Source organism: Electrona antarctica, assembly GCF_951216825.1.
Source record: "Electrona antarctica genome assembly, chromosome: 18".
NCBI lineage: Eukaryota > Metazoa > Chordata > Actinopteri > Myctophiformes > Myctophidae > Electrona > Electrona antarctica.
The window spans coordinates 7,248,422-7,266,756 of record NC_136799.1 but is presented as its reverse complement, the minus strand read 5'-3'; the positions used below and the strand labels follow the sequence as shown (position 1 = coordinate 7,266,756).

Here is an 18,335-nt window from a genome sequence, read left to right as displayed (position 1 = left end):
AAAGAAAAATCCGCGATTTACACACTATATCTCATTTTGATGGGGCAAGACTATAGTATTGGGACAATCAGACCTGATGGTGGCGGTAACGTCACCATTGTGCCGATTCTGACAAAAAGGAGCGAGTGAACGATGACCACATCCGGTTTGGATCAAAATATCCGGTATAGTAGCTTTGCTAGTGTGCCACAATGAAAGATGTCCGGAATGCTAAGCTATCATCGTCTTTTTCATAACTAAGTCAAATTAAGCTCTAATCAAGCCCAAAACATCGCATTTTACGCAGCGATGCATGCGCAATCATGCGCGTGCGTGATCGACCATGCACGCGCGGATTTCAGCCGGTTTTAGGAACATTACATCGGCCGTTAGCCAAATTAGCCAAAAAATGCAAAATTTTGCTACATTAAGGTCCCGATTAGGCTCCCGATTGACGGATTTATTGATTAAATCCGTCAATTCCGTCAACGGGGCTCTAAGGGTTAAGGCGAGGGAAAAAAGTAAATTAGGCTAATAAGTAACAAGTTACTTTTGGCAGGGAGTAGTAATATGTAAAGTAATATATAACTTTTTAAACAAGTAACGAGTGAAAGGTAATTTATTGCTATTGTATTTGAGTAACGTTTCCAACACTGTCCATACTCACTGGGAAACTTCTCTTCCAGACTAGCGTGTTGACAGACACGCAGGGCTGCCAACCCCCCTGGATCCTGCAGGAGTCATGTGTCATATCCTGGCAGACTCCTGGATTTCTCTCCCAAAATTCATCAGAACACAGGAGATTACATCTACTGTGAAAACCCAGACATTTCAGTGCATTCAATCATATGGGCAGAAATCGCATTGCAAACAATCATAGGCTACAGAGATGTTCACAGGGATAGTTCAGATTTTTTTTAACTTAAGTTGTATGAAATACTTGCCATTAATATAGTGGTTGCAACTGTATTAATTGATTGCCCGAGTCCTGTGGTGGGAGTTCTGCTCTGGTTTTGGTGAAATATCAAGTAGTTCCGGTCATTTTGTCGGGGGCACTGGGGGCCACGCAGTAAAAGTAAATTAATCCACAAAACTTTGACCCCTCTATCACACAGAACAATGTTTTTTGTGTCCATATCACTACGCCCAAAAAATAGTTCCATGTGATAGAGGGGTCAAAGTTGGACGAAAGTCGCGCTAATATTTTAGAAATAGGTCAACAATACAAATTACGTTCGTTTTGTGGATTCATTTACTTTTACTGCGTGGCCCCAGTGCCCCCCACAAAATGACCGGAACTACTTAATATTGACCAAAACCAGAGCAGAACTCCCAACATGGGACTCGGGCAATCAATTAATACAGTTGCAACCACTATATTAATGGCAAGTATTTCATACAACTTTAGTTCAAAAAATCTGAACTATCCCTTTAAGTAATGAATGGTTATTAAAGATGGATCTTACATTGCTACAGTCATCAAATCCATTTCTGTAGGCCTCCTTTTTCCCCATCTGTCATCTCAGTTTGTTTATCCTGTTTTACATTTAGCCCTACAAGACCTTGTTGCGCCACGGTGAGCTTGCATATGTACAATTTACACCGGATGTTTGCCCCAGAGCAGTGGTTCCCACTGCGAGGCACATGCTGCACAGGATAGGACCAGATGGAAGCAGATAGTCGCATCCTTATATATGTTCCACCGGGAACGAAGAGGAGTAGGTAAGTAGTGGTTCCCGAGGTGGGGTCCGGGGACCCCCAGGGGTCCTTGAGGGAGTTCCAAGAGTCCCCAGCTAAATGATAGATAGGAACCAAATGGACCCTTGTGGGTCTGTAACTCAGAGTGTACAAATGGTTCCATTTGTAAATTGATTTTACAATATAAATTGGGGGTCCCAGAGATAGAAATGCCATTAAATGGGGGTCTGTACACAAATATGCATGTTAAACCGGGGGTCCTTGAAATTAAACGAGTTGAGAATCTCTGGTAGAGCTGTAACAATCTTCTCTTATCTCTTATGGGGGTCCCTGGCATGTGATTTCAAATGGGGGCCGCAGGCTAATTAGTGTCAATTTGGGGGTCCTTGACATGAAAAGGCTTGGGAACTACTGCCCCAGAGAATAGAGGGCATGCACGTGACATCATCATCAACACCGGAAATTATTAAACGCCTACTGAAAATGACTTTCCGGCTTCGACAGCCCAAACATCCAAACAGAAAAGTCCTATATGATAGCATTAAACAATGTTAAATGATGTTAAACTCACTTCATGCATGCGCATACCCTCTGACGCTGGGGAGGGTACATGGCATGGCATTAAGCTCTATTACCGACTAGTGTCTGGAATGCTGAGACGTTCTTCATGCATTCAAAGTACAACACAATATGAACAAATTTGTGAACAAATTTTGGAATTACACAGGATAATTAACTTATTTAATAACAAAGATGTGCATACAAATCTATTTTAAAACAAAACTTTTAACTAAAAAGAAACCATCTGCACTATCTGCATCCTTAGCCACCAAACAGATATGGTACAAAATTGCAAAATAGCAGCCAGAAACATACTGTACATGTAGTAGACAACGCTGGTTGTCCGCTGTGGATCATGTGTGAACGTGGCCACCATATGTCGGCAATCTTTGCCGACATTATTTGATCGACATTGCCGATCTACAAACTCACGTGTCGTATAACTTAGTGAGAGCTTAGCTTATATGGCCGAATGCTAGGGTTGTTTACTAGGGATGCTAGGGTTCGAGAAGCCTCGGTACCCTGGGAGGTTTGTTTTAGGCTTCAAAGTGGTTCAAGTAAAACATGTGGACCAAAACACACTTTCTTACTCGAGGCAAGCATATGTCTTGCAGTGGAGTTATGGCAAGTGTCCCCTGCCAATATGGCGGTAACGTTGATGTAATGTCTTATTAGATTTTATGATTTGGAACCATAGAACCATTGTTGGTTACGGTATCCATAGCAACAAGCGCCATCATGGTCGCCCAGCAAAGAAAGCAAGCAGCTGTGAAGTGAACAACGTTTTTCCAACGTTGGGTTGGAAAACCCCCCACTGCGGGTCCAAATTGATCTCTTGTGGGTCTGTAACTCTGAGTGTACAAAAATAACCAACTGGACGCTTGTGGCTCCATTTGGTTCCATTTGTACACTCTCAAGAGTTAAATGAACACCGAGGATTTGATAAGAAAATGGTATCAAATGGGGGTGCATATCAAATTGGGAGTCGTTGAAATAACATAATAAAAAAGAGGCTTAGAAGAATCACTGTTTTATCATGTACAATTTGACATGGATGATCTTAACTAAGACACTTCATAACGTGGTTACATTAAAATATGAAACTACAAGTCGTCACTGTCAGGTGGAAACGTTGTATGAACAAAACCGTCGCTTTTGAGGAAATATATATGTAGGTCGGGAGTTGCTTATTGTCGGCATCAGCCTCCCTATTTTTGCCAATGCCACTGTTGGCAACAAAATCGTCGAAACATTAGTTTGCGTGACACTGTCTTACAAGTCTCACAATGCAGTGTTTCCCAAAGTGGGGTCTGGGGACCCCTAGGTGTCCTTGATGGAGTTCCAGGTGGTCCCCAGCTAAATGATAAACCAAATGGACCCTTATGGGTCTGTAATTCAGAGTGTACAAACATTTGTACACTCGCAGAGTTAAATAAACAGTCAATGATTTTACAATATAAATTGTAAAATATTTTCAAATCGGGGTCCTCGGGCTAATTAGTGTCAATTTGGGGGTCCTTGATGTGAAAAAGTTTGGGAACCACTGCCAAAAAGTGCAATACTTAGTTTAGACTAGTCATTAGTCCTATAACCCATCTCAAACCGTCACCTCCCAATGGGGCAGCACACCTAAACCTAACCTTAACCCTCTCCCAACCCTTAACGCACCCCTCACCAACCTTAATCCGGTCGTCTTAATGCACGTCTTAACGTCGTTGCCTGACAGCGACGACCTCAAGCTAGACACAAGAACGGATGTGGAGCACAGCTGGAGACGCATGGTGACAAAGTCTTTTTCCCCGTCATGCATTGCAGACAAATAAAACTAAATCAAAACTAGACTTCCCTTATTGATGGACAGACAGGTCAAGGTTCTACTCCAGTCTGGCTAGAGTTCAGTCCCCGGTGATTCTCAAAGTGGGGTCCGGGGACCCCCCTGGGAGTCCCTGAGGCGGTCCCCCAGCTAAATTATCCATAGTTAGGATCCATGGCCCTAATATTGCACACCACACTGGGGGACATCCTTAATATTAAAATAAAAAGTTTATTTTTTATTTATTAGAACTACTGGTTTCGTCAACAACCAGTCCTCTGTTCCCCAGAAAAAACAGTCCAGGTCCATTCCAAACCCACGCTAGTTTATATATATGTTTTTAAGTGTGTGTGTGTCAGCGCTGTCCAGTGTAAGCTCGGAACCAGGAGGAAACGGACGCGGCGGCGGATGAAATCATCCCTCCAGAATTGGCTGCTGGCTGAGAGACCTGCATCAGAGTACTCTGAGACACATCCATGGGCTGGAGGGAGGGAGGACAGACAGACACACACAGTTTTATTTGTCTGCAATGCATGACGGGGGAAAAGAAAGAAAGACAGACAGACAGACAGACAGACAGACAGACAGACAGACAGACAGACAGACAGACAGACAGACAGACAGACAGACAGACAGACAGACAGACAGACACAGACAGACAGACAGACAGACAGGCAGGGGTTCACACTAACTCTGGCTCCCCCAGAGTTAGTGTCGAAGTGTCCTTGAGCAAGACTCTGAACCCCTGATTGCTCTCGATGTGCAGGTTGGTGCCTTGCACGGTTTCCTCTGCCATCGGTATATGAATGCTGTGTGTGAATGCACAATCTATGTAAAGCGCCTTGGATAAAAGCACTATATAAATGCACATTTACCATCCATTTAAATATAACGAGGGTGTGTAGTACAGTACCTGTGAGGGCATGTCACATGTATAAATATAGTCGTAGAGTAGTACAGTATACCTGTGAGGGCATGTCACATGTATAAATATAATGAAGGCGTACAGTATTACAGTACCTGTGAGGGCATGTCACATGTATAAATATAATGAAGGCGTACAGTATTACAGTATACCTGTGAGGGCAATGGGCATGTCACATGTATAAATATAATGAAGGTGTACAGTATTACAGTACCTGTGAGGGCATGTCACAGAAGCGTGGGCTGGGGACCGTCTCCCAGTCTGTTCCCAGGTCTGTCTCGTCGTCAGTCACCTCGTCCTCTCCGCTCTCCTCCGCTCCACCCTCCTCTGGCAGCACAAACTCCATCGACTCCTCCAGGTCTGGACTCACCTCGAACGGACCCGTCCTTGCGCGCGCGCGCGCACGCGCGCACGCGCGCGCGCACACGCACACACACACACACACACACACACACACACACACACACACACACACACACACACACACACACACACACACACACACACACACACACACACACACACACACACACACACACACACACACACACACACACACACACACACACACACACACACACACACACACACACACAGTACAACATCAATTCTTAACCTTTTTTTTGTTTGACTCCCGGATTGATATGCCTTAGACCCACGGTTCTCAAAGTGGGTCCAGGGGTCCACGATGCATAGCCAGGGAGTGTGGTTGTAGGTGTATGCTTATCGGTGTTGCGAGGATGAGGCATTGTAGATTTAGGGCTCCATTTTCATCACCGCTAGACCCCCTTATTATCCCTAAACGTCTTTTTTTTTTTTTTACTATTTTGCTAAACATTTTTGAATAGTTAAAATGGTCCTTGGTTCTGGTGACTGACTGAATGTATATCAAATATCTAAATGCTGAATCAAGCAACATAAAAACGGTCTGGGGTTTTCACAAAAGCCTGAGTACATTCTGATGCCATTTTGTAGTGCCTTAATGTGTGTCGCTGTTGCTGCACACAGAACAGACAGCATCTGTTTTGCCCTACTCTGGCCTCTTCACCTCATTATCTTCACCTTCTTCTAAAGTATGTGTTCCATATTGTCCTCCTAGGCTTACAGTGCAAATTGAAATGGCTGAACAGACATGTTGTGGTCATCTTTGTAGACTATAGAGTGAAGAAGAAAACGCTGCCTTGCCCAGAGTATATTGCGAGCGACACCCGCATCCAACCTACAGTACCTGCCCAGACTGGGGTTGTCGGGGGTTAGGGTTAGGCAGAGCCATAGAGTAAGACAAGAGGTACGACAACTCCGTTCACTTCATGGGGCCAGTCTCTTCTACATAGACTTCTATTGGCGAAGAGCATTGCGAAGAGTGACAATGTCCTGGAGTGGACCGGAAGTTGGCAGAATGCACTGGACTCAGTCAACAGCCCAGCTTTAATGATCTTAAATCCCTATAGCCGATCTACAAGCTCACAATGCGTTGCATTGTGAGCTTGTAGATCATTGTAGATCTTGTAGATCGTTTTTAGTAATAAAAACATGAACATTACAGAGACTTCAGTTGTCACTGTACAAAACTTTATAACAGTTGTCATGTTGCACACATGCCTAAAATTGCTGATATTTGTGCCGCCCTCGTTGAAAACAATGTATTTCAAACTCCAGCTCATCACTCTCCAGGTTGCATGAACAGCACTCGTCTCGGGTGCTCAGTTCTCTGCCCCTTCAATGTCGTAACTCTGTCTTACTCTATGGCTCTGGGGTTAGTTACATCCAACCTACCTTCAATGTCGTAACTCTGTCTTAGTCTATGGCTCTGGGGTTAGTTACATCCAACCTACCTTCTATGGCGTAACTCTGTCTTACTCTATGGCTCTGGGGTTAGTTACATCCAACCTACCTTCAACGGCGTAACCCTGTCTTACTTTATGGCTCTGGGTTTAGTTACATCCAACCTACCTTCTATGGCGTAACCCTGTCTTACTCTATGGCTCTGGGGTTAGTTACATCCAACCTACCTTCTATGGCGTAACTCTGTCTTACTCTATGGCTCTGGGGTTAGTTACATCCAACCTACCTTCTATGGCGTAACTCTGTCTTACTCTATGGCTCTGGGGTTAGTTACATCCAACCTACCTTCTATGGCGTAACTCTGTCTTAACTCTATGGCTCTGGGGTTAGTTACATCCAACCTACCTTCTATGGCGTAACTCTGTCTTACTCTATGGCTCTAGGGTTAGTTACATCCAACCTACCTGCCCAGACTGGGGTTGTCGGAGGCGACCAGGAACATGAGGTTCCTCAGCGTGTGTTGTGGGTGGAGCTTCTCACTGTCAACATGCTAGATACGCGCACACACACGCACACGCGCACACACACACACACACACACACACAAGGAATGTTTAATTAAAAATTACATTTAAATCTTTGTTTGCCATGTTCCAACCCTAACCCCATGGGGAACAACAGAAAGCAGCAACATGTGAGCTTGCGGTCGTATGACATTCTTCTTCAGGCATAATAAATAAGGTGAATACCTGAAATACCCTTAGAGTATATATGAAGGAAATACCCTTCTAGTATATATGAAGGAAATACCCTTAGAGTATATATGAAGGAAATACCCCATCCATGTAAAGGCCCGAGTAGTCAGAGGGAGCTTAAAAAAAAAGAAAAAGAAGATCCAGAGCCTATGATGCAGCCTGTGATACAGCCTTGACATAAACGCTTTATTTTTGTATGACTCGGCCGGGGGATTGAAGCCACTGAGCTGGTTCAATGTAGAGCTACAGTGCACATATAAGAAGATAATAAATAAACACCAGCTACTGTAAAGCCCTGGGGCTTTATTCGGACGGAGGCCTACATATTATACAGTGGTCAGACGGGAACAATTCAAGCTTGCAAAAAAAGCACAAGACACAAAACAAAAAAGAAAAACAAATGAAATGGCAACATACATAAACAGCAATATGCTACAATGATGAAGAGACAAGATACATTGTGTACGAGACACACTGACGCGCGCGCACACGCACACGCACACACACACACACACACACACACACACACACACACACACACACACACACACACACACACAGAGCAGTGTTACCTGAGAGAAGCAGAGATGCAGTATGTTGGTGTTGAGTTTGGTCAGAGTTCTGGTGAAACGGTAGCGACTCAGGTTCTCTCCACAGAACTCACTAGAACACAAACACACACAGACACCTTCATCACAGAACTCACTAGAACACAAACACACACAGACACCTTCATCACAGAACTCAATAGAACACAAACACACACACACACAGACACCTTCATCACAGAACTCAATAGAGCGTCGCAGTCGCTCTATTGAGCCATGGACCAGGAAATGAATCCCAATGCATTTTTCCCATAGACATTTCAAAAGGTATTTATTTAAAGACGGTTACGCCGCGGACAAAGCCAACTCGAGTCGTGACAACAATAATTACAAAGAAAAACAACAAAAAAAGTGTTGTAACCTGCCGTTTTTTTCTTCTTTCTAATTATTTGTTCGGCCCAAAAAATTGTGTTTGTTGTCATGATTTGTCACGACTCGAGTTGGCTTTGTCCGTGGCGTAAACGGCTTTAAATAAATACTTTCTGAAATGTCTATGAGGAAAATTAACGGAGAATAATTTCCTGGTCCATGGTAGGGGGCGGGACTGCGACGCTCTATAGAACACAAACACACACACATTCATCACAGAACTCACTAGAACACAAACACACACACAGACACCTTCATCACAGAACTCACTAGAACACAAACACACACCTTCTTCACAGAACTCAATAGAACACAAACACACACACCTTCATCACAGAACTCACTAGAACACAAACACACACACATTCATCACAGAACTCACTAGAACACAAACACACACACAGACAGACACCTTCATCACAGAACTCACTACAACACAAACACACACACAGACACCTTCATCACAGAACTCACTAGAACACAAACACACACACACAGACACCTTCATCACAGAACTCACTAGAACACAAAGACACAGACCATTTATACTCTAAGTCTTAGAGTATAAATGGTCATGTCATGTTCAGGAATAAAGTCAAAGTCAAAGTCAAAGTCGTACGATTTGTCACACACGTTACCGCAGTGAAATTTGTTCTCCGCATTTGACCCATCTCTTGGAGCGGTGAGCCACAGCCAAGGAGCGGTGAGCCACAGCCAAGGAGCGGTGAGCCGCAGCGTGCGCCGCGCTCAGGAATCATTTGATTAGTAGATTTGACCCCCAATCTAACCCATTGATGCTGAGTGTCAAGCAGGGAGGCATTGGGTCCCATTTTTTACAGTCTTTGGTATGACCCGGACGGGGATCGAACCCCGACCTCCCAGTTTCAGGGCGGACACTCTAACCACAAGGCCACTGAGCTGGTACAACAAGGTTGCAGGTGTATGATCTTAGACTAGGTAGACTTTCGGTATCGTTTAATACCTCAACCAGTTAAAACTCTACACTGTTTTCACCCTAGACTAAATATGTTTAAGGATCTTAAGGTGGTTGCACACTGGACGCGTTTTTCGGAAAACCGATGGAGAAACGCAGCTAAAAATCCGAAAAACGTGCTCGGTGTGTGGAGACCTTTAGTGTGAGAATTGGGATGCTAGTGTTCATGTGGTTATATAAGTCACTGTAAGAAAAATAGCCAGCAATCCTTCTGGTACTTAACCCGGTCGATGCCAAATTTTGCACACACACTCCCTGGATGCAAACGATGAACCTCTTTATATTACTTCTCCAGATTCAGTCCAAAAATCCCGCAAATCGTTACACACTATCTCTATAGTCATGTGTTCAAGGCGGATCTGTCTGATATTTCATATTCCATCCTAATTGTCTAACATTGGCTTTCAAAGTTTGCAGGATTTGCCCGTTTTGAACAAAAAGCCTCAAATCATGAACGCAGCATGCAATTTACATGAAATCTTTCACAGACTTTCCTACTAGGCTGAGGAATATATCCCACCCTTTTCACATTGGCCTGTTATAGCGCCACCAACAGGTGGATTTTTTGCAACACACATTTCTGGAACAAAATGCCTCAAATCATCCAATTGCCATCCAGGGCGTAAGAAGAAATGGCACCCTTTTCACATTGGCCTATTATAGCGCCACCAGGAGGCCACAAACTGACCTGCCCTGGTGGAGACTTGTGCCCCGAGGGGCACTTTTTCGAGTTCATACATGCTGAGGAAGGCTTGACGTCGCAGCGCGTCCGTGTTGGTTTGCCGTTTGTCTGTGCATGACAAATGAATTGGTTAACGTGTACTGTACCTGTTACAGAGCTTCATAATGAGTTAATGAGTTGTTAATTGGGTAGTGTAGGTTAATTGGGACAGGTGTGTACCAGTTACAGAGCTTCTTAATGAGTTGTTAATTGGGCAGGTGTAGGTTAATTGGGACAGGTGTGTACCTGTTACAGAGCTTCTTGGGCAGGTTGACATCCAGGATGTGAGACAGGATGTTAGCTAGCTGGGTGGCGTAGCACAGCGCCGCGCTGATGGTGTGAGCAGGATTTATATGGTCCAGCTCTGTTGGACACACACACACACACACACACACACACACACACACACACACACACACACACACACACACACACACACACACACACACACACACACACACACACACACACACACACACACACACACACACACACACACACACACACACACACACACACACACACACACACACACACACACACACACACACACACACACACAATAATTAGGGTCAACATGTTAAACACTGTTTACTCAGGCCTCTTTTAGACGGCGACCATCTCCAGATAAAACGGCAAAGTCCAGTTGCGTTCTAATTATTTATTGACCCTTACTAGAGAACGCACACTTTATGAAAACACTATAATGTCGCTAGGTGGCGCTAACGGGCTGCCAAATAGACCAGTCACCCACGTACAAGAAGAAGAACCAGGTAGCCCCCCCCTTCACGCAACCCTATCAGGGTTTTGAATGAAGCCTCCAGACCACGACGGGGTTGTGGCCGTCACTCGCTGCCTGCTTCCTATACAAACGCATCGAGGTGACAGACAGGCCGACAGGCAGCCCAGATGCAATTTCTGGGGTCATTTTGTAAACAAATACATATTTAGCCCCATGATCGAATGCCCCCACCCCCCCTCTCAAAAATAGCTAAAAATAGAAAATGAACACTCCTCTTTTACTTTCCCTCTAACCTAAAACATAAATCTTGGTTGAAAAAAACTAAAGTTGTCCTTTTAAATATACAAATAAATGACATTTAATAATGTTATACTTCCAAAAAAATTATCTGGAATATAAGCTTATAGATCTGCTATTTCTGCTTTTTATTTTATTTAGACGATTATGCAATAATTGCAAATTATCTCCAATGATTGCGATTAGACGATCATGTGATCATCGTGACAGGCCAGCATGAAGTTAACCCATTCAGGGTGGGAACCCCTTCTGGTGTTTTAAGCATTACGTTATACATTAGCTATTGAAAAATAGCAGATCTACAAGCTCATAGTGCGGCACCGAGTGCTGCGCTACGAGCTTGTAGATCTGCTATTTTTGAAAAATCATGAAAATGTGGTGCAAATCTTTGACTATATATTCTTTCAGAGCAAACGTTCTGGAACAACATATTTTCAGATGGGGGGGAGGGGGGTGTCGACGGCCAATTACATATATTTTTGGGGGGTCCTTGACATGAAAATGGGGGTCATGAAAACGACTGACATGGGGGTTATTCAGAAAACTGTCAGGACTTGGAGGACATTTTGTAGAAATAAATGGGTTAAAGACAGCCCTCGTGCTGTGTAGGACAGACGGTGGGTCGGGTGTCGTCACCTGGTCCTTGTTGGCTGCTGCTCTTCTCCTCCACCCAGCTGTAGTAGGTGGAGCAGTCCCCGTTGCTGAGCAGGGTGACGGGGGTCCCCGTGATGCTGATGCTGGTCTCTCCGTTCTGGTCGTCCCAGACCCAGCGGCCAGACAGGTACGTGGTCCGACGAGCCTCCGCCAGCTCGCTGACCGTGCTGGAGGTCAGCGCCGGGTCGCACTCCGCCAGCACGTCCGCGGGGTCTCTGAGGGACAGGAAGAGTGGACGGGGACGTATTACGCAGTGTTGTTTTCGTCGACTAAAACTATGACGAAAAATGTTCGTCGACTACCTTTTTTCCACTGACAAAAACGACATAAAAACTAAATAAAAACTAAGCTGATATGAGCATGTAGATCTTCTGTTTGTGAAAGATTGTGAAGATGTGTCACAAATCATATTCTTTCACAGCAAACATTTTTATGTCAAATCTTTGCTTCTGGGGGTCCCTGGAACAACATTTTCAGATGCGGACCGCGGCCAAATTCACATAATTCTGCGGGTCCTTAACATGAAAACGTTTGAGAACCACTGACATAGGTTTTTCAGAAAACTGTTAGACATTTGTAGAAACAGGTCCTCAGGTCTTAAGGCCTATTCATATTCCATTTTTCTGTGAAGAGGTGACCACCGAAAACTACAACATGACGTCATGCTGCGGTGGTCACCGCTCACACAACACGTCTGTTTTTACTAACCACCGTTTTGGTGGTCACCTCTTCACTGACAACATGACTATGAATAGGCCTAATAATGGTTCAATTGTGGACATCTGATGGACATGATGTTAACCTTTAACCCATTAAGACCTGAGGCTAATTCTACAAACGCCTTCTAAATTATTTCAAAATTATTAAAACTTTCAAGATTTTTCCAAAATGTTCAAAAATAGTCCAAAGTCCTGCGAGTTTCAAGCCATGGTCAAAGTTGAACAAATAATTTACAAAACACAGTGACACAGTTTGAGGTGTGGCAGTGGTGAACAAATATTTCATTTAAAACTTGTTTGATTTTACTGTAATCATACCCGAAGGCAATTCTTCTCACACTCAATGCATCACATCTACTTGCTTTTCTTTTTTAATGGGCTGAACTGAGAACTTAAACCCTATAAACGAGGTTCCACAGGGCTCTATACTTGATCCGGTAGTCCCCACAATATCCCAGCCTCTACCATATCTATTGGGCAAAAACAAGCTGATCTACAAGCTCACAACGCAACGTGAGCTTGTAGATCTGCTATTTTTGCCAAATGGTTGCCCCAGAATAGGGACGGTAGGGTTCATTTGGTTAAACCATGTGGCAATAAACACTATTATAAAGCAATAGTGATTATAGCAAATCTATTCATTAGTCTTTGAACAGACACACTATACTGTACAGTATGTCTGACAAGTCTCAAAGAGAAGTGCCCGTGAGGTTGGAGAAAGATGATGTCTGTCATCTCCATAGGCCGATCAACACGGCCTTCCCTTTCGACTCCTCATGAAGTTTCGTAAAGTCTTTGCCCACCGTCGGGGGGTGGTATTAAGCGATGGCCACGCTGTACGAAGGGGCCGGTGTTTCGGGGGTACCTTTCCCCGTCAGCCTGAGTGTGTTGGCCTCCACGAGGCTTCCAGTCTGCCCGCTGGCCGTCGCCATGACGTGTCGCGAGTGGTGGATGTTGGTGAAGCACTCGTGGCAGCGCTTGCCGACAAGGTAGATGATCTCGATGCAGGAGAGCAGGACGCACACCAGGCTGGTGACCACCATGAAGATGGTGAAGATCCTCTTCTCGGTGGGCCGGGCGATGAAGCAGTCCACCTGGTTGGGACACGGCTTCTCACTGCACTTGATGAGCGAGGGGAAGTCGTAGCCCTCGTAGATGCGGTACAGCAGGTAGACGAAGGTGACGTCCACTACGATTTTGAAGACCAGGGTGAGAACGTAGGTCCACCATAGGCCACCGCGCTTCTTCCCCGTGTTCTTGTAGAGGCGGCGACAGTTCTCGCCGTGCTTGAGGCGGTTCTTGCGCTCGCGGTCCTCCCGGTAGGCCACGTGCATCACCACCAGGAACGAGGGACAGGTGACGAAGATGAGCTGCAGGGCCCACAGCCGCACGTGAGACACGGGGAAGAAGTGGTCATAGCAGACGTTGTGGCAGCCCGGCTGAGCCGTGTTGCACTTGAAGTCCTTCTGCTCGTCACCCCAGACCTTCTCCGCGGCCACCACGAACACCATCACCCTGAAGAGGAACACTATGGAGAGCCACACGCGTCCGAAGGCCGTGGAGTACTTGTTCACCCCACTGAGGAGGCCCTGGAGGAATGCCCAGTTCATGGTGGTGAGCTGGACTCACAGACTAGACTGCCTTCCCTCTTCTGGAAGACAGATGGAATACAGTAACAATTTATTAACCTGACAGTCAAACCTCTTGTGTTTAATAAAGCTAAGACAAGAAATAAATGGGTAAGTAATGTTAGATAGGACTGGATACATGCATTGCAGTTATGTTACATATCTCCTCAAAAAACTAAGAAATTAGTATAAAATTATTAAACATGCAATTAGCTTTTTTTTAAAGATTTGTTTTTGTCATTTGGCCTTTATTGATAGTTGACAGACAGGAAAGTGGGAGAGAGAGAAGGGGAGAGACATAAAGGACGGACGGAGCATGAACGGGACTCGAACACGGGACGCGCTGTCTGGCCAGAGCATGACGCATGGACCACAACCACTTGGCCAGCGGGCTCCGCTCCCCCAATAGCTTTTAAACATTTTTTAGTAAAGAAAACAGTGGTTGACTCACTTTCATTCACACAAGATTCACACATAAGATACAAACAAACAAACATATATTAGGCCTACGAAGTACGAACAAACAATCAAACAGCTTTTTCAGCCACTAGCAAATGCTGTGCTAGAGATAATCATAGGCTTACTGGCTTTTACAATAGGCTATATTCCATGCGTAATAGCGCGTATCCATAAATCAACGTTGCCGAAATGTTGCAAATAACAACAAAACGATATAATACATAACAGCCGATGTAGATTTCCTTGAATATACTTACAGTTACAAAACTAACAAAAGACGCTCTTTCGTTCCGATCTGCGTGGAAGGAAGCGGAGGAACGGGCAGCAGACCGAATCCGATCCGTGGGGAATCTCAGGAGTTTCTCAGTCAACAACGAACGAACGAACGGAGGAGGCGCAGACAGTGGGTGGGTGGAGTTGATGCAAATCCATCCAGCCAGGCATGTTTAGTTCTTCGTACTACGGACCTGTCCAGGTGTGGCATTGTGGCAACATGCCTGCAGGTCTAGTACTCTCCACGCAGTGACCAGTAGTCTCCACTGACTGTTCAATGTTCATGCCGTTCTGTTCATACAAATCTAGCCCCAATATGTTCCTACGCTCGATCATCTACAGAATGAGCGTAGGGACTGAGGGAACATATTGGGGCTTATACAAATCCTGTCCATTAAAGCTTTGTAGCGTACTTATATGTTAATATAATATAACTAGTCTAGCAGCGCATCGGCAGTCATGGTAAAGTAAAAGTAGTGGCTGCCGCTGGCATCATGCCATGGACGGTGGTGGTGATCACGGAGCTGACTACTCTCCCTTGATCATCCACTGAGACATTGTGGTGACGGCCGGGTAGGACACCTACTGGTTGAAGAGTAGTAGGGCAAGTTGGCCAACTGTCCGAAGCACATACAGTAAACCAAGAAGCCATATATGTTGCAACATGCGAGGTCTCCAGCAGATTTTGTGGTCCAAGACAACACCTACTTTTTTCCCTTCGTAAACACGCTCCATGTCAATGTTAAGCTTGAGTTCTGTGGTGATTGCAAGGTTGCCAAAGACCATGCACTTTGTTTTTGTTAAGTTTAAAGATAGTTTATTGTTGTCGAAGCAGTGTTTATATTTAATTAATTCTGTTGTCATGGTTTGCACATGCTGCTGTACAGAAGGTGTTGGTCATCTGCAAAAAGTACATTGTTATATTTGATACTGTACACAGGTCATTGATATACTGTACATGATCAATAGTTTCGGTCCCAGAATTGATCCCTGCGGTACTCCAGTCCACACGTGATGTTTTGAAGATTTGTTTTGCATTCTCCCAGTTTTACATACGAATACAAAACTGCTTGCCCCAAACCGCGAAGAACGGTCACCCCGACCACGCTAAAAATCTCCGCGAAGTCGCCCCCAAAAGTCCGGACAAGTCACCCGTAAAACCGTTGTATTCGAGGTAACATTTTTCCTGTACTTTTAAACAGAGAGAGAGCAAGAGATTTTTACCTGTAGCCTACTTTTAAACAGAGAGAGAGATTTTTACCTGTACTTTTGGGGGCTAGACAGAGAGGAGGAGGTAAAGTGTCTAGCTATAGTGAGTGGAGGGGGCCCAAGGGGGGGTCATCAGCCCCTTTTATTTGATTGTGTTGGGTCGTTACTACAACAACAACAACAGATCAACTGTAGGAATGTAACAATTTATTTGAGTGAAAAAATTAACAGGTCAAGTTAATATATACAGACGCCACTTTAAAAAAAGAAGTTGAACAAAAAAAATATATAAAAGGCTACTTCAATACTAGAAGAAAAAAAAAGTTCAGTGTCATAGGGTCATGGTTAGTTTCAAGATCCAGCAAAAAAGTAATGGAAATGGTCTTCAGTGTCACGTAGTGGTCAGTGGTCACTACTCTCTCCCCATGCCTTCGGCCTGGTGGAGACAAATAGGAAAAATTGCATTAGTACCAGTACAACAGTGGTTACAACAGTGGTCCTTGAGGGGGTTCCAGATGGTCCCCAGATAAATCTTTAACTCTGTTTTACAAACAGAGGATATGATGTTATTATCCAAAGTGCCTTGGACTCTGCATGGCAGGGACGTCCTCCTCCCTGAGCCAAGCTTGCGCCTAACCACATACCTGAATGGGACTGGGTGTTACATCGGTTTACCATCAGAAACAAAAGAGTTGGGTGAGGCAATGTCTACCAATAAGTGCAGTGAATCACCGGCCCGGCACATGTGGCACCAGAGCCTGTCATTAGCGTGACAATGAACAAAGTTTATCCAAGAGGTCCATGCACACAGATGCTCTACAGTGGGGCGGTGGTGGCTCAGGGGTAGAGTGGCCGGATGGTAACCATGGTTGCCAGTTCGAACCCGGGCTCCCCCAGAGTTAGTGTCAAAGTGTCCTTCAGCAAGACTCTGAACCCCTAATTGCTCATGATGTGCTGGTTGCTGCCTTGCATGGTTTCCACCGCCATCGGTGTGTGAATGGGTGAATGTAATGCACAATCTATGTATAGCACCTTGATAAAGGCGCTATATAAATGCACCATTTACAGTGGTCTATAGACACAGTACAGTGGTCTTTAGATGTAGTACAGTGGTCTCGTACAGAGCTAGATACAGTACAGTGGTCTTTAGATGTAGTACAGACAGTAGTCTATAGATGTAATACAGACAGTAGTCTATAGATGCAGTACACCGGCCCCCTGTCCCTTTCAAAACTTGTATATATCCACATTCCATGCAGAGCCCTGAGGTCAGCCGATCAGTAGCCTCGGAAACCCAGACGTTTTTATTTCCAGGGAGAAAAAAAAAGTCTGGTTCCGAGTCCACTTCAATTCGGCATAGAGTAGCGCAAACATCGCTCACTCTCTGCTGATTTCTGATCGTTTGCACCTTTGTTAAATTGACACACACACACACACACACACACACACACACACACACACACACACACATCTCTCTGTCGCTCTAAGTAATTAGTCTCATGTCGCGCAGCTGCGCATAGTTTCTCCCGGCGGATCCTGCCGGGAGCTGCCTATGCCATAAAAAGCATAGGTGAATTCCAGGCTAGCCGATCAGTTGCTGCTGGTTGTGCCAATGACCAGCCTAAAAAACTGAGGTGACCGAAAGCCTTCACAGTGACTACCTCCACTGTTCCAGAGACTGGAACAATGTAAGAAATGGTTAAAAAGGAACCCCATGGGACATTATTTCAGCTTGGTACCTGGCAGAATTTTAAAATACACACTTAACCCATTTAGGCCTGAGGCCGATTCTAAAATCGCCTCTAAATCTAAGTTTTCTGAAAAATATACTGTACATACCGTACAGAACCCCAAAATGGGTTCCCGGCCTGAAGGGGTAAAACACCAAAAGGGGTTCACGGCAGAATAAGGAAAAACAGTATAGATGTGATCTGAACGTTTTCAGCTAATCTTTTGGCAGTTTTTGTCCTGTAATAGAGGCAAGATGTGCTTGAATCTTAATAATAACCATTTATATGTATTCCTTGGATCCTAATTGTATCGACACATGTGTTAATTTGTCCCTGTAGGTTGTTCATTTCAATAGATGCCGTTTTCTCCATTTTAGGATTTGGGCAGGATTGTGTAACAAAGGGTTAAAAATGAAC

The 18,335-nt window shown here is 44.7% G+C and overlaps 2 protein-coding genes across 2 annotated transcripts; both read right to left on the bottom strand.

The window, feature by feature from the left end:
• Window positions 1–2,450: 2,450 nt before the first annotated feature.
• Window positions 2,451–15,264, bottom strand: LOC306942602 (beclin 1-associated autophagy-related key regulator-like; the record flags this gene model as incomplete). The annotated part of the gene is made up of 9 exons (XM_079528609.1): window positions 2,451–2,584; window positions 2,636–4,532; window positions 5,191–5,362; window positions 7,226–7,311; window positions 8,088–8,178; window positions 10,454–10,571; window positions 11,883–12,115; window positions 14,970–15,057; window positions 15,219–15,264. The coding sequence occupies 8 exons, from the start codon at window positions 15,262–15,264 to the stop codon at window positions 4,407–4,409; spliced, it is 960 nt and encodes a 319-aa protein (XP_079384735.1). The 3' UTR covers window positions 2,451–2,584; window positions 2,636–4,406.
• LOC306942603 (gap junction beta-4 protein-like) lies at window positions 13,438–15,105 on the bottom strand (the record flags this gene model as incomplete). Its single annotated transcript, XM_079528610.1, has 2 exons — window positions 14,970–15,105; window positions 13,438–14,270 (listed from the first exon to the last, which is right to left on the bottom strand). The coding sequence occupies exon 2, from the start codon at window positions 14,227–14,229 to the stop codon at window positions 13,438–13,440; it is 792 nt and encodes a 263-aa protein (XP_079384736.1). The 5' UTR covers window positions 14,230–14,270; window positions 14,970–15,105.
• Window positions 15,265–18,335: the final 3,071 nt, after the last annotated feature.